General features: G+C 50.9%; 1 protein-coding gene across 1 annotated transcript in view; it reads left to right on the forward strand.

Moving 5' to 3' along the window:
* The window catches only part of LOC140403008 (KH homology domain-containing protein 4-like), a 58,212-nt gene that overhangs the window by 30,878 nt on the left and 12,715 nt on the right, over window positions 1–14,619 (forward strand). The window contains 1 exon segment of the mRNA XM_072490665.1: window positions 1,513–1,700. Coding sequence (XP_072346766.1) covers window positions 1,513–1,700 — 188 coding nt within the window.

Below are 14,619 nucleotides of genomic sequence, written 5' to 3' on the forward strand. Positions count from 1 at the left end.
CTAACCACTGCACCACCGTGCTGCCTTTGATGGGGACAATCATTAATATATAGTGTGAATAGCGGGGGTTCCTGCACCGATCTGTGCACTACACCAATATTCACTGCCTACCATTTGGAAAAAGACTTTGTTTCCTGTCTGCCAACCAGTTTCCTATCCATCTCAGATAATCTCTTTGGGACTTTTTGGCCTTCTGAAAGTCCAAGTATATCCCATCCAATGGCTCCCCCTCGTCAACTCTACTCATTACATCCTGGAAGAATTCCAGTAGATTTGTCAAGCTTGATCTCCCCTTCATAAATCCATGCTGACTCTGTCCGATCCTGCCACTGTTTTCCCAAATGCTCTGATATAAAATCTTTTATAATGCCTCTAGCATTTCCCCCACTAGCGACGTCAGGCTGACTGATCTGTAATTCCCTGTTTTCCCTCTCCCTCCCTTTTTAAGTAGTGGGGTTACGTTAGCTACCCTCCAATCTGCAGGAACTGTTCCAAAGCCTATCACATCTTGGAAGATGACCACCAATGCATCCACAATGCAGGTTATCAGGCCCTGGGGATTTATCGCCCTTCAAAATCCTCAATTTCCCCAACACCATTTCCCTGCTAATACTGATTTCCTTAAGTTCCTCCCTCTCACTCAACCGTGCTCCCCAACATTTCTGATGTTATTTATATCCTCGTTTGTGAAGACCGAACAAGTCTGTATTTAGTTGCTCAGCCATTTCTTTGTCCTTCATTATAAATTCCCCTCTTTCTGACTGTACGGGACCTACATTTATCTTCACCAATCTTTTTCTCTTCGCATCCCTACAGTTTTTATGTTCCCCACAAGCTGACACTTATACTTTATTTTCCCCTTCACCGATCCCTTTGTCTTCCTTGCTGAATTCTAAACTGCCCCCAGTCTTCTGGTGTGCTGTTTTTTTCTCGCCAAGTTATAAGCCTCTTGGTTGGATCTTCTGCTGTCTCCTAATTTTCCTTGTAAGCTGTAGTTTGGCCACCTTTCCTGTTTTGTTTTTGCGCCAAATAGGAATAAACAATTGTTTGCAGTTCACCGTTTCCCAATCTACTACATCCAACATGCCCCTCGTAACATCATAGTTTCCTGAATTAAGTTTGAGAGCCCTAGTCTCTGAATCAACAATGTCACTCTCCATCTTGGTGAAGAATTCCATCATATTATGGTCGCTCTTCCCCAAGGGGCTTCTCACAACTAGATTGCCAATTGTTCCATTATACAATACCGAGTATAGGATGGCCTGCTCTCCAGGTGTTTCCTGAACGTATTGGTCTAGAAAGCCTTTCCGTATACACTCTAGGAATTCCTCCTCTATGGTATTGTGATTAATTTGATTTGCCCAATCTATATGAAGATTAAACTCACCTATAATTACAGATGTTTGTTTATCACAGCACCCCTAATTTCCTGTTAATGCCATTCGCAACATCACCACTACAGTGTGTGTTGCACTCCCACCCTACTAACCACCCATTTTTTCTCTTTTCAAGGTTACCAGCAGGTGTCCGGAGGCACATCCCAGCAGCATTATTACGCCGGCCAGGGATACCAGGCCAGATATGCACTGGGCTCAGTCCCAGTGCAGTCCTCTCCGGGTTCATACCCCAGGCAATGTGGCCCTGATTCTGCACCCTTCTGTGTCTCGGGGGCAACACAACCGCTGGGCAAACCTGGACAGGTAGGTCACTGCACCAGCAAGGGCGCGCCACGATGGGCGAATGTCTAGGGGTGAAGGTGCGTCTGTTTTAGGCCGGGGCGGGGGGGGGGGAGGAATGAAGGTGTGTATATTTCAGGGAAGAGGGCCCGCCTATTTTGTCTTTCTTGGGTTCTGTCTGAGACTGGCTGGCTTTGGACCGAATGGAGGGGTGGGGAGAGAGGAGAGGGTGCCTGATACAGGTTATATCTGTGTGTGTGTCTGGGCTGGGTTTAGGAGGTTTGGAGTGTCTGATACAGGTTATATCTGTGTCTGGGCTGGGTTTAGGGGGTTTGGAGTGTCTGATACGGGTTATATCTGTGTCTGGGCTGGGTTTAGGGGGGAGGGTGTCTGATACGGGTTATATCTGTGTCTGGGCTGGGTTTAGGGGGTTTGGAGTGTCTGATACGGGTTATATCTGTGTCTGGGCTGGGTTTAGTGGGGAGGGTGTCTGATACAGGTTATATCTGTGTCTGGGCTGGGTTTAGGGGGTTTGGAGTGTCTGATACAGGTTATATCTGTGTCTGGGCTGGGTTTAGGGGGTTTGGAGTGTCTGGGCTGGGTTTAGGGGGTTTGGAGTGTCTGATACAGGTTACATCTGTGTCTGGGCTGGGTTTAGGGGGTTTGGAGTGTCTGGTACGGGTTATATCTGTGTCTGGGCTGGGTTCAGGGGGTTTGGAGTGTCTGATAAGGGTTATATCTGTGCCTGAGCTGGGTTTAGGGGGGTTGGAGTGTCTGATACAGGTTATATCTGTGTCTGGGCTGGGTTTAGGGGGGAGGGTGTCTGATACAGGTTATATCTGTGTCTGGGCTGGGTTTAGGGGGTTTGGAGTGTCTGATGCAGGTTATATCTGTGTCTGGGCTGGGTTTAGGGGGTTTGGAGTGTCTGATACGGGTTATATCTGTGTCTGGGCTGGGTTTAGTGGGGAGGGTGTCTGATACAGGTTATATCTGTGTCTGGGCTGGGTTTAGGGGGTTTGGAGTGTCTGATACAGGTTATATCTGTGTCTGGGCTGGGTTTAGGGGGTTTGGAGTGTCTGGGCTGGGTTTAGGGGGTTTGGAGTGTCTGATACAGGTTACATCTGTGTCTGGGCTGGGTTTAGGGGGTTTGGAGTGTCTGGTACGGGTTATATCTGTGTCTGGGCTGGGTTTAGGGGGTTTGGAGTGTCAGGGCTGGGTTCAGGGGGTTTGGAGTGTCTGATACAGGTTATATCTGTGTCTGGGCTGGGTTTAGTGGGGAGGGTGTCTGATACAGGTTATATCTGTGTCTGGGCTGGGTTTAGGGGGTTTGGAGTGTCTGATGCAGGTTATATCTGTGTCTGGGCTGGGTTTAGGGGGTTTGGAGTGTCTGATACAGGTTATATCTGTGTCTGGGCTGGGTTTAGGGGGGAGGGTGTCTGATACAGGTTATATCTGTGTCTGGGCTGGGTTTAGGGGGTTTGGAGTGTCTGATACAGGTTATATCTGTGCCTGAGCTGGGTTTAGGGGGGAGGGTGTCTGATACAGGTTATATCTGTGTCTGGGCTGGGTTTAGGGGGTTTGGAGTGTCTGGGCTGGGTTTAGGGGGTTTGGAGTGTCTGATACGGGTTATATCTGTGTCTGGGCTGGGTTTAGGGGGTTTGGAGTGTCTGATGCAGGTTATATCTGTGTCTGGGCTGGGTTTAGGGGGGAGGGTGTCTGATGCAGGTTATATCTGTGTCTGGGCTGGGTTTAGGGGGTTTGGAGTGTCTGATACAGGTTATATCTGTGTCTGGGCTGGGTTTAGGGGGGAGGGTGTCTGATACAGGTTACATCTGTGTCTGGGCTGGGTTTAGGGGGTTTGGAGTGTCTGGTACGGGTTATATCTGTGTCTGGGCTGGGTTCAGGGGGTTTGGAGTGTCTGATAAGGGTTATATCTGTGCCTGAGCTGGGTTTAGGGGGGTTGGAGTGTCTGATACAGGTTATATCTGTGTCTGGGCTGGGTTTAGGGGGGAGGGTGTCTGATACAGGTTATATCTGTGTCTGGGCTGGGTTTAGGGGGTTTGGAGTGTCTGATGCAGGTTATATCTGTGTCTGGGCTGGGTTTAGGGGGTTTGGAGTGTCTGATACGGGTTATATCTGTGTCTGGGCTGGGTTTAGTGGGGAGGGTGTCTGATACAGGTTATATCTGTGTCTGGGCTGGGTTTAGGGGGTTTGGAGTGTCTGATACGGGTTATATCTGTGTCTGGGCTGGGTTTAGGGGGTTTGGAGTGTCTGGGCTGGGTTTAGGGGGTTTGGAGTGTCTGATACAGGTTATATCTGTGTCTGGGCTGGGTTTAGGGGGTTTGGAGTGTCTGGGCTGGGTTTAGGGGGTTTGGAGTGTCTGATACAGGTTACATCTGTGTCTGGGCTGGGTTTAGGGGGTTTGGAGTGTCTGGTACGGGTTATATCTGTGTCTGGGCTGGGTTTAGGGGGTTTGGAGTGTCAGGGCTGGGTTCAGGGGGTTTGGAGTGTCTGATACAGGTTATATCTGTGTCTGGGCTGGGTTTAGTGGGGAGGGTGTCTGATACAGGTTATATCTGTGTCTGGGCTGGGTTTAGGGGGTTTGGAGTGTCTGATGCAGGTTATATCTGTGTCTGGGCTGGGTTTAGGGGGTTTGGAGTGTCTGATACAGGTTATATCTGTGTCTGGGCTGGGTTTAGGGGGGAGGGTGTCTGATACAGGTTATATCTGTGTCTGGGCTGGGTTTAGGGGGTTTGGAGTGTCTGATACAGGTTATATCTGTGCCTGAGCTGGGTTTAGGGGGGAGGGTGTCTGATACAGGTTATATCTGTGTCTGGGCTGGGTTTAGGGGGTTTGGAGGGTCTGATACGGGTTATATCTGTGTCTGGGCTTGGTTTTGGGGGTTTGGAGTGTCTGATACAGGTTATATCTGTGTCTGGGCTGGGCTGAGGGGGGAGCGTGTTGATACGGGTTATATCTGTGTCTGGGCTGGGTTTAGGGGGGAGGGTGTCTGATGCAGGTTATATCTGTGTCTGGGCTGGGTTTAGGGGGGAGTGTGTCTGATACAGGTTATATCTGTGTCTGGGCTGGGTTTAGGGGGTTTGGAGTGTCTGATGCAGGTTATATCTGTGTCTGGGCTGGGTTTAGGGGGTTTGGAGTGTCTGATACAGGTTATATCTGTGTCTGGGCTGGGTTTAGGGGGGAGGGTGTCTGATACAGGTTATATCTGTGTCTGGGCTGGGTTTAGGGTGTTTGGAGTGTCTGATACAGGTTATATCTGTGTCTGGGCTGGGTTTAGGGGGTTTGGAGTGTCTGATACAGGTTATATCTGTGTCTGGGCTGGGTTTAGGGGGCAGGGTGTCTGATGCAGGTTATATCTGTGTCTGGGCTGGGTTTAGGGGGTTTGGAGTGTCTGATACAGGTTATATCTGTGTCTGGGCTGGGTTTAGGGGGTTTGGAGTGTCTGATACAGGTTATATCTGTGTCTGGGCTGGGTTTAGGGGGTTTGGAGTGTCTGATACGGGTTATATCTGTGTATGGGCTGGGTTTAGGGGGGAGGGTGTCTGATGCAGGTTTTTCTGTGTCTGGGCTGGGTTTAGGGGATTTGGAGTGTCTGATACGGGTTATATCTTTGTCTGGGCTGGGTTTAGGGGGGAGGGTGTCTGATGCAGGTTATATCTGTGTCTGGGCTGGGTTTAGGGGGGAGGGTGTCTGATACGGGTTATATCTGTGTCTGGGCTTTGTTTAGGGGGGAGGGTGTCTGATACGGGTTATATCTGTGTCTGGGCTGGGTTTAGGGGGTTTGGAGTGTCTGATACAGGTTATATCTGTGTCTGGGCTGGGTTTAGGGGGTTTGAAGTGTCTGATACAGGTTATATCTGTGTCTGGGCTGGGTTTAGGGGGTTTGGAGTGTCTGATACAGGTTATATCTGTGTCTGGGCTGGGTTTAGGGGGTTTGGAGTGTCTGATACGGGTTATATCTGTGTCTGGGCTGGGTTTAGGGGGGAGGGTGTCTGATACAGGTTATATCTGTGTCTGGGCTGGGTTTAGGGGGTTTGGAGTGTCTGATACGGGTTATATCTGTGTCTGGGCTGGGTTTAGGGATGAGGGTGTCTGATGCAGGTTATATCTGTGTCTGGGCTGGGTTTAGGGGGGAGGGTGTCTGATGCAGGTTATATCTGTGTCTGGGCTGGGTTTAGGGTGTTTGGAGTGTCTGATACAGGTTATATCTGTGTCTGGGCTGGGTTTAGGGGGTTTGGAGTGTCTGATACAGGTTATATCTGTGTCTGGGCTGGGTTTAGGGGGGAGGGTGTCTGATGCAGGTTATATCTGTGTCTGGGCTGGGTTTATGGGGAGGGTGTCTGATGCAGGTTATATCTGTGTCTGGGCTGGGTTTATGAGGTTTGGAGTGTCTGATGCAGGTTATATCTGTGTCTGGGCTGGGTTTAGGGGGTTTGGAGTGTCTGATACAGGTTATATCTGTGCCTGGGCTGGGTTTAGGGGGTTTGGAGTGTCTGATACGGGTTATATCTGTGTCTGGGCTGGGTTTAGGGGGGACGGTGTCTGATACGGGTTATATCTGTGTCTGGGCTGGGTTTAGGGGGTTTGGAGTGTCTGATACGGGTTATATCTGTGTCTGGGCTGGGGTTAGGGGGGAGGGTGTCTGATACAGGTTATATCTGTGTCTGGGCTGGGTTTAGGGGGTTTGGAGTGTCTGATGCAGGTTATATCTGTGTCTGGGCTGGGTTTAGGGGGTTTGGAGTGTCTGATACGGGTTATATCTGTGTCTGGGCTGGGTTTAGGGGGCAGGGTGTCTGATGCAGGTTATATCCGTGTGTGGGCTGGGTTTAGGGGGTTTGGAGTGTCTGATACGGGTTATATCTGTGTCTGGGCTGGGTTTAGGGGGGAGGGTGTCTGATACAGGTTATATCTGTGTCTGGGCTGGGTTTAGGGGGGAGGGTGTCTGATACAGGTTATATCTGTGTCTGGGCTGGGTTAGGGGGTTTGGAGTGTCTGATATGGTTATATCTGTGTCTGGGCTGGGATAAGGGGGGAGGGTGTCTGATGCAGGTTATATCTGTGTCTGGGCTGGGTTTAGGGGGTTTGGAGTGTCTGATACGGGTTATATCTGTGTCTGGGCTGGGTTTAGGGGGGAGGGTGTCTGATGCAGGTTATATCAGTGTCTGGGCTGGGTTTAGGGGGGGAGGGTGTCTGATACAGGTTATATCTGTGTCTGGGCTGGGTTTAGGGGGGAGGGTGTCTGATGCAGGTTATATCTGTGTCTGGGCTGGGTTTAGGGGATTTGGAGTGTCTGATACGGGTTGTATCTGTGTCTGGGCTGGGTTTAGGGGGTTTGGAGTGTCTGATACAGGTTATATCTGTGTCTGGGCTGGGTTTAGGGGGTTTGGAGTGTCTGATACAGGTTATATCTGTGTCTGGGCTGGGTTTAGGGGGGAGGGTGTCTGATGCAGGTTATATCTGTGTCTGGGCTGGGTTTAGGGGGTTTGGAGTGTCTGATACAGGTTATATCTGTGTCTGGGCTGGGTTTAGGGGGTTTGGAGTGTCTGATACAGGTTATATCTGTGTCTGGGCTGGGTTTAGGGGGTTTGGAGTGTCTGATGCAGGTTATATCTGTGTCTGGGCTGGGTTTAGGGGGTTTGGAGTGTCTGATACAGGTTATATCTGTGTATGGGCTGGGTTTAGGGGGGAGGGTGTCTGATGCAGGTTATATCTGTGTCTGGGCTGGGTTTAGGGGATTTGGAGTGTCTGATACGGGTTGTATCTGTGTCTGGGCTGGGTTTAGGGGGTTTGGAGTGTCTGATACAGGTTATATCTGTGTCTGGGCTGGGTTTAGGGGGTTTGGAGTGTCTGATACAGGTTATATCTGTGTCTGGGCTGGGTTTAGGGGGGAGGGTGTCTGATGCAGGTTATATCTGTGTCTGGGCTGGGTTTAGGGGGTTTGGAGTGTCTGATACAGGTTATATCTGTGTCTGGGCTGGGTTTAGGGGGTTTGGAGTGTCTGATACAGGTTATATCTGTGTCTGGGCTGGGTTTAGGGGGTTTGGAGTGTCTGATACAGGTTATATCTGTGTCTGGGCTGGGTTTAGGGGGTTTGGAGTGTCTGATACAGGTTATATCTGTGTCTGGGCTGGGTTTAGGGGGGAGGGTGTCTGATGCAGGTTATATCTGTCTGGGCTGGGTTTAGGGGGGAGGGTGTCTGGTACAGGTTATATCTGTGTCTGGGCTGGGGTTAGGGGGTTTGGAGTGTCTGATACAGGTTATATCTGTGTCTGGGCTTTGTTTAGGGGGGAGGGTGTCTGATACGGGTTATATCTGTGTCTGGGCTGGGTTTAGGGGGTTTGGAGTGTCTGATACAGGTTATATCTGTGTCTGGGCTGGGTTTAGGGGGGAGGGTGTCTGATACGGGTTATATCTGTGTCTGGGCTGGGTTTAGGCGGTTTGGAGTGTCTGATACAAGTTATATCTGTGTCTGGGCTGGGTTTATGAGGTTTGGAGTGTCTGATACAGGTTATATCTGTGTCTGGGCTGGGTTTAGGGGGGAGGGTGTCTGATACAGGTTATATCTGTGTCTGGGCTGGGTTTAGGGGGAGGGTGTCTGATGCAGGTTATATCTGTGTCTGGGCTGGGTTTAGGGGGTTTGGAGTGTCTGATACAGGTTATATCTGTGTCTGGGCTGGGTTTAGGGGGTTTGGAGTGTCTGATACAGGTTATATCTGTGTCTGGGCTGGGTTTAGGGATGAGGGTGTCTGATGCAGGTTATATCTGTGTCTGGGCTGGGTTTATGGGGGAGGGTGTCTGATGCAGGTTATATCTGTGTCTGGGCTGGGTTTAGGGGGTTTGGAGTGTCTGATACGGGTTATATCTGTGTCTGGGCTGGGTTTAGGGGGGAGGGTGTCTGATACAGGTTATATCTGTGTCTGGGCTGGGTTTAGGGGGTTTGGAGTGTCTGATACGGGTTATATCTGTGTCTGGGCTGGGTTTAGGGGGGACGGTGTCTGATACGGGTTATATCTGTGTCTGGGCTGGGTTTAGGGGGTTTGGAGTGTCTGATACGGGTTATATCTGTGTCTGGGCTGGGTTTAGGGGGTTTGGAGTGTCTGATACCGGTTATATCTGTGTCTGGGCTGGGTTTAGGGGGTTTGGAGTGTCTGATACAGGTTATATCTGTGTCTGGGCTGGGTTTAAGGGGTTTGGAGTGTCTGATGCAGGTTATATCTGTGTCTGGGCTGGGTTTAGGGGGTTTGGAGTGTCTGATACGGGTTATATCTGTGTCTGGGCTGGGTTTAGGGGGTTTGGAGTGTCTGATACGGGTTATATCTGTGTCTGGGCTGGGTTTAGGGGGTTTGGAGTGTCTGATACGGGTTATATCTGTGTCTGGGCTGGGTTTAGGGGGTTTGGAGTGTCTGATACCGGTTATATCTGTGTCTGGGCTGGGTTTAGGGGGTTTGGAGTGTCTGATACAGGTTATATCTGTGTCTGGGCTGGGTTTAAGGGGTTTGGAGTGTCTGATGCAGGTTAAATCTGTGTCTGGGCTGGGTTTAGGGGGGAGGGTGTCTGATGCAGGTTATATCTGTGTCTGGGCTGGGTTTAGGGGGGTTGGAGTGTCTGATGCAGGTTATATCTGTGTCTGGGCTGGGTTTAGGGGGTTTGGAGTGTCTGATACGGGTTGTGTCTGGTCTGGGTTTAGGGGGGAGGGTGTCTGATACAGGATATATCTGTGTCTGGGCTGGGTTTAGGGGGGAGGGTGTCTGATACGGGTTATATCTGTGTCTGGGCTGGGTTTAGGGGGTTTGGAGTGTCTGATACAGGTTATATCTGTGTCTGGGCTGGGTTTAGGGGGGAGGGTGTCTGATACAGGTTATATCTGTGTCTGGGCTGGGTTTAGGGGGTTTGGAGTGTCTTGATACAGGTTATATCTGTGTCTGGGCTGGGTTTAGGGGGGAGGGTGTCTGATGCAGGTTATATCTGTGTCTGGGCTGGGTTTAGGGGGTTTGGAGTGTCTGATGCAGGCTATATCTGTGTCTGGGCTGGGTTTCGGGTGTTTGGAGTGTCTGATACAGGTTATATCTGTGTCTGGGCTGGGTTTAGGGGGGAGGGTGTCTGATGCAGGTTATATCAGTGTCTGGGCTGGGTTTAGGGGGGAGGGTGTCTGATACAGGTTATATCTGTGTCTGGGCTGGGTTTAGGGGGTTTGGAGTGTCTGATACAGGTTATATCTGTGCCTGGGCTGGGTTTAGGGGGGAGGGTGTCTGATACAGGTTATATCTGTGTCTGGGCTGGGTTTAGGGGGTTTGGAGTGTCTGATACCGGTTATATCTGTGTCTGGGCTGGCTTTAGGGGGTTTGGAGTGTCTGATACAGGTTATATCTGTGTCTGGGCTGGGTTTAAGGGGTTTGGAGTGTCTGATGCAGGTTATATCTGTGTCTGGGCTGGGTTTAGGGGGGAGGGTGTCTGATGCAGGTTATATCTGTGTCTGGGCTGGGTTTAGGGGGGTTGGAGTGTCTGATACGGGTTATATCTGTGTCTGGGCTGGGCTGAGGGGGGAGCGTGTTGATACGGGTTATATCTGTGTCTGGGCTGGGTTTAGGGGGGAGGGTGTCTGATGCAGGTTATATCTGTGTCTGGGCTGGGTTTAGGGGGGAGGGTGTCTGATACAGGTTATATCTGTGTCTGGGCTGGGTTTAGGGGGGAGGGTGTCTGATACAGGTTATATCTGTGTCTGGGCTGGGTTTAGGGGGTTTGGAGTGTCTGATACGGGTTGTATCTGTGTCTGGGCTGGGTTTAGGGGGTTTGGATTGTCTGATACGGGTTATATCTGGGCTGGGTTTAGGGGGGAGGGTGTCTGATACAGGTTATATCTGTGTCTGGGCTTGGTTTAGGGGGTTTGGGGTGTCTGATACAGGTTATATCTGTGTCTGGGCTGGGTTTAGGGGGTTTGGAGTGTCTGATACGGGTTATATCTGTGTCTGGGCTGGGTTTAGGGGGGAGGGTGTCTGACACAGGTTATATCTGTGTATGGGCTGGGTTTAGGGGGGAGGGTGTCTGATACAGGTTATATCTGTGTCTGGGCTGGGTTTAGGGGGATTGGAGTGTCTGATACGGGTTATATCTGTGTCTGGGCTGGGTTTAGGGGGATTGGAGTGTCTGATACGGGTTATATCTGTGTCTGGGCTGGGTTTAGGGGGTTTGGAGTGTCTGATACGGGTTATATCTGTGTCTGGGCTGGGTTTAGGGGGTTTGGAGTGTCTGATACAAGTTATATCTTTGTCTGGGCTGGGTTTAGGGGGGAGGGTGTCTGATACAGGTTATATCTGTGTCTGGGCTGGGTTTAGGGGGTTTGGAGTGTCTGATACGGGTTATATCTGTGTCTGGGCTGGGTTTAGGGGGTTTGGAGTGTCTGATACGGGTTATATCTGTGTCTGGGCTGGGTTTAGGGGGGAGGGTGTCTGATACGGGTTATATCTGTGTCTGGGCTGGGGTTAGGGGGGAGGGTGTCTGATACAGGTTATATCTGTGTCTGGGCTGGGTTTAGGGGGTTTGGAGTGTCTGATACAGGTTATATCTGTGTCTGGGCTGGGTTTAGGGGGGAGTGTGTCTGATACAGGTTATATCTGTGTCTGGGCTGGGTTTAGGGGGTTTGGAGTGTCTGATACAGGTTATATCTGTGTCTGGGCTGGGTTTAGGGGGTTTGGAGTGTCTGATACGGGTTATATCTGTGTCTGGGCTGGGTTTAGGGGGGAGGGTGTCTGATACAGGTTATATCTGTGTCTGGGCTGGGTTTAGGGGGATTGGAGTGTCTGATACGGGTTATATCTGTGTCTGGGCTGGGTTTAGGGGGGAGGGTGTCTGATGCAGGTTATATCTGTGTCTGGGCTGGGTTTAGGGGGGAGGGTGTCTGATGCAGGTTATATCTGTGTCTGGGCTGGGTTTAGGGGGGAAGGGTGTCTGATACAGGTTATATCTGTGTCTGGGCTGGGTTTAGGGGGTTTGGAGTGTCTGATACGGGTTATATCTGTGTCTGGGCTGGGTTTAGGGGGGAGGGTGTCTGATACAGGTTATATCTGTGTCTGACCTGGGTTTAGGGGGGAGGGTGTCTGATACGGGTTATATCTGTGTCTGGGCTGGGTTTAGGGGGTTTGGAGTGTCTGATACGGGTTATATCTGTGTCTGACCTGGGTTTGGGGGGAGGGTGTCTGATACGGGTTATATCTGTGTCTGGGCTGGGTTTAGGGGGTTTGGAGTGTCTGATACAGGTTATATCTGTGTCTGGGCTGGGTTTAGGGGGTTTGGAGTGTCTGATACGGGTTATATCTGTGTCTGGGCTGGGTTTAGGGGGTTTGGAGTGTCTGATACAGGTTATATCTGTGTCTGGGCTGGGTTTAGGGGGTTTGGAGTGTCTGATACAGGTTATATCTGTGTCTGGGCTGGGTTTAGGGGGTTTGGAGTGTCTGATACGGGTTATATCTGTGCCTGGGCTGTGTTTCGGGGGTTTGGAGTGTCTGGGCTGGGTTTAGGGTGTTTGGAGTGTCTGATGCAGGTTATATCTGTGTCTGGGCTGGGTTTAGGGGGTTTGGAGTGTCTGATACGGGTTGTGTCTGGTCTGGGTTTAGGGGGGAGGGTGTCTGATACAGGTTATATCTGTGTCTCGGCTGGGTTTAGGGGGGAGGGTGTCTGATACGGGTTATATCTGTGTCTGGGCTGGGTTTAGGGGGTTTGGAGTGTCTGATACAGGTTATATCTGTGTCTGGGCTGGGTTTAGGGGGGAGGGTGTCTGATACAGGTTATATCTGTGTCTGGGCTGGGTTTAGGGGGTTTGGAGTGTCTGATACAGGTTATATCTGTGTCTGGGCTGGGTTTAGGGGGGAGGGTGTCTGATGCAGGTTATATCTGTGTCTGGGCTGGGTTTAGGGCGTTTGGAGTGTCTGATACGGGTTATATCTGTGTCTGGGCTGGGTTTCGGGGGTTTGGAGTGTCTGATACAGGTTATATCTGTGTCTGGGCTGGGTTTAGGGGGTTTGGAGTGTCTGATACAGGTTATATCTGTGTCTGGGCTGGGTTTAGGGGGTTTGGAGTGTCTGATGCAGGCTATATCTGTGTCTGGGCTGGGTTTCGGGTGTTTGGAGTGTCTGATACAGGTTATATCTGTGTCTGGGCTGGGTTTAGGGGGGAGGGTGTCTGATGCAGGTTATATCAGTGTCTGGGCTGGGTTTAGGGGGGAGGGTGTCTGATACAGGTTATATCTGTGTCTGGGCTGGGTTTAGGGGGTTTGGAGTGTCTGATACAGGTTATATCTGTGTCTGGGCTGGGTTTAGGGGGGAGGGTGTCTGATACAGGTTATATCTGTGTCTGGGCTGGGTTTAGGGGGTTTGGAGTGTCTGATACAGGTTATATCTGTGTCTGGGCTGGGTTTAGGGGGTTTGGAGTGTCTGATACAGGTTATATCTGTGTCTGGGCTGGGTTTCGGGGGTTTGGACTGTCTGATACAGGTTATATCTGTGTCTGGGCTGGGTTTAGGGGGTTTGGAGTGTCTGATACAGGTTATATCTGTGTCTGGGCTGGGTTTCGGGGGTTTGGACTGTCTGATACGGGTTATATCTGTGTCTGGGCTGGGTTTCGGGGGTTTGGAGTGTCTGATACAGGTTATATCTGTGTCTGGGCTGGGTTTATGAGGTTTGGAGTGTCTGATACAGGTTATATCTGTGTCTGGGCTGGGTTTAGGGGGTTTGGAGTGTCTGATACAGGTTATATCTGTGTCTGGGCTGGGTTTAGGGGGTTTGGAGTGTCTGATACGGGTTATATCTGTGTCTGGGCTGGGTTTAGGGGGTTTGGAGTGTCTGATACAGGTTATATCTGTGTCTGGGCTGGGTTTAGGGGGTTTGGAGTGTCTGATACAGGTTATATCTGTGTCTGGGCTGGGTTTAGGGGGTTTGGAGTGTCTGATACGGGTTATATCTGTGCCTGGGCTGTGTTTCGGGGGTTTGGAGTGTCTGGGCTGGGTTTAGGGTGTTTGGAGTGTCTGATGCAGGTTATATCTGTGTCTGGGCTGGGTTTAGGGGGTTTGGAGTGTCTGATACGGGTTGTGTCTGGTCTGGGTTTAGGGGGGAGGGTGTCTGATACAGGTTATATCTGTGTCTCGGCTGGGTTTAGGGGGGAGGGTGTCTGATACGGGTTATATCTGTGTCTGGGCTGGGTTTAGGGGGTTTGGAGTGTCTGATACAGGTTATATCTGTGTCTGGGCTGGGTTTAGGGGGGAGGGTGTCTGATACAGGTTATATCTGTGTCTGGGCTGGGTTTAGGGGGTTTGGAGTGTCTGATACAGGTTATATCTGTGTCTGGGCTGGGTTTAGGGGGGAGGGTGTCTGATGCAGGTTATATCTGTGTCTGGGCTGGGTTTAGGGCGTTTGGAGTGTCTGATACGGGTTATATCTGTGTCTGGGCTGGGTTTCGGGGGTTTGGAGTGTCTGATACAGGTTATATCTGTGTCTGGGCTGGGTTTAGGGGGTTTGGAGTGTCTGATACAGGTTATATCTGTGTCTGGGCTGGGTTTAGGGGGTTTGGAGTGTCTGATGCAGGCTATATCTTTGTCTGGGCTGGGTTTCGGGTGTTTGGAGTGTCTGATACAGGTTATATCTGTGTCTGGGCTGGGTTTAGGGGGGAGGGTGTCTGATGCAGGTTATATCAGTGTCTGGGCTGGGTTTAGGGGGGAGGGTGTCTGATACAGGTTATATCTGTGTCTGGGCTGGGTTTAGGGGGTTTGGAGTGTCTGATACAGGTTATATCTGTGTCTGGGCTGGGTTTAGGGGGGAGGGTGTCTGATACAGGTTATATCTGTGTCTGGGCTGGGTTTAGGGGGTTTGGAGTGTCTGATACAGGTTATATCTGTGTCTGGGCTGGGTTTAGGGGGTTTGGAGTGTCTGATACA

Source organism: Scyliorhinus torazame, chromosome 26 (assembly GCF_047496885.1).
Source record: "Scyliorhinus torazame isolate Kashiwa2021f chromosome 26, sScyTor2.1, whole genome shotgun sequence".
Classification (NCBI taxonomy): domain Eukaryota; kingdom Metazoa; phylum Chordata; class Chondrichthyes; order Carcharhiniformes; family Scyliorhinidae; genus Scyliorhinus; species Scyliorhinus torazame.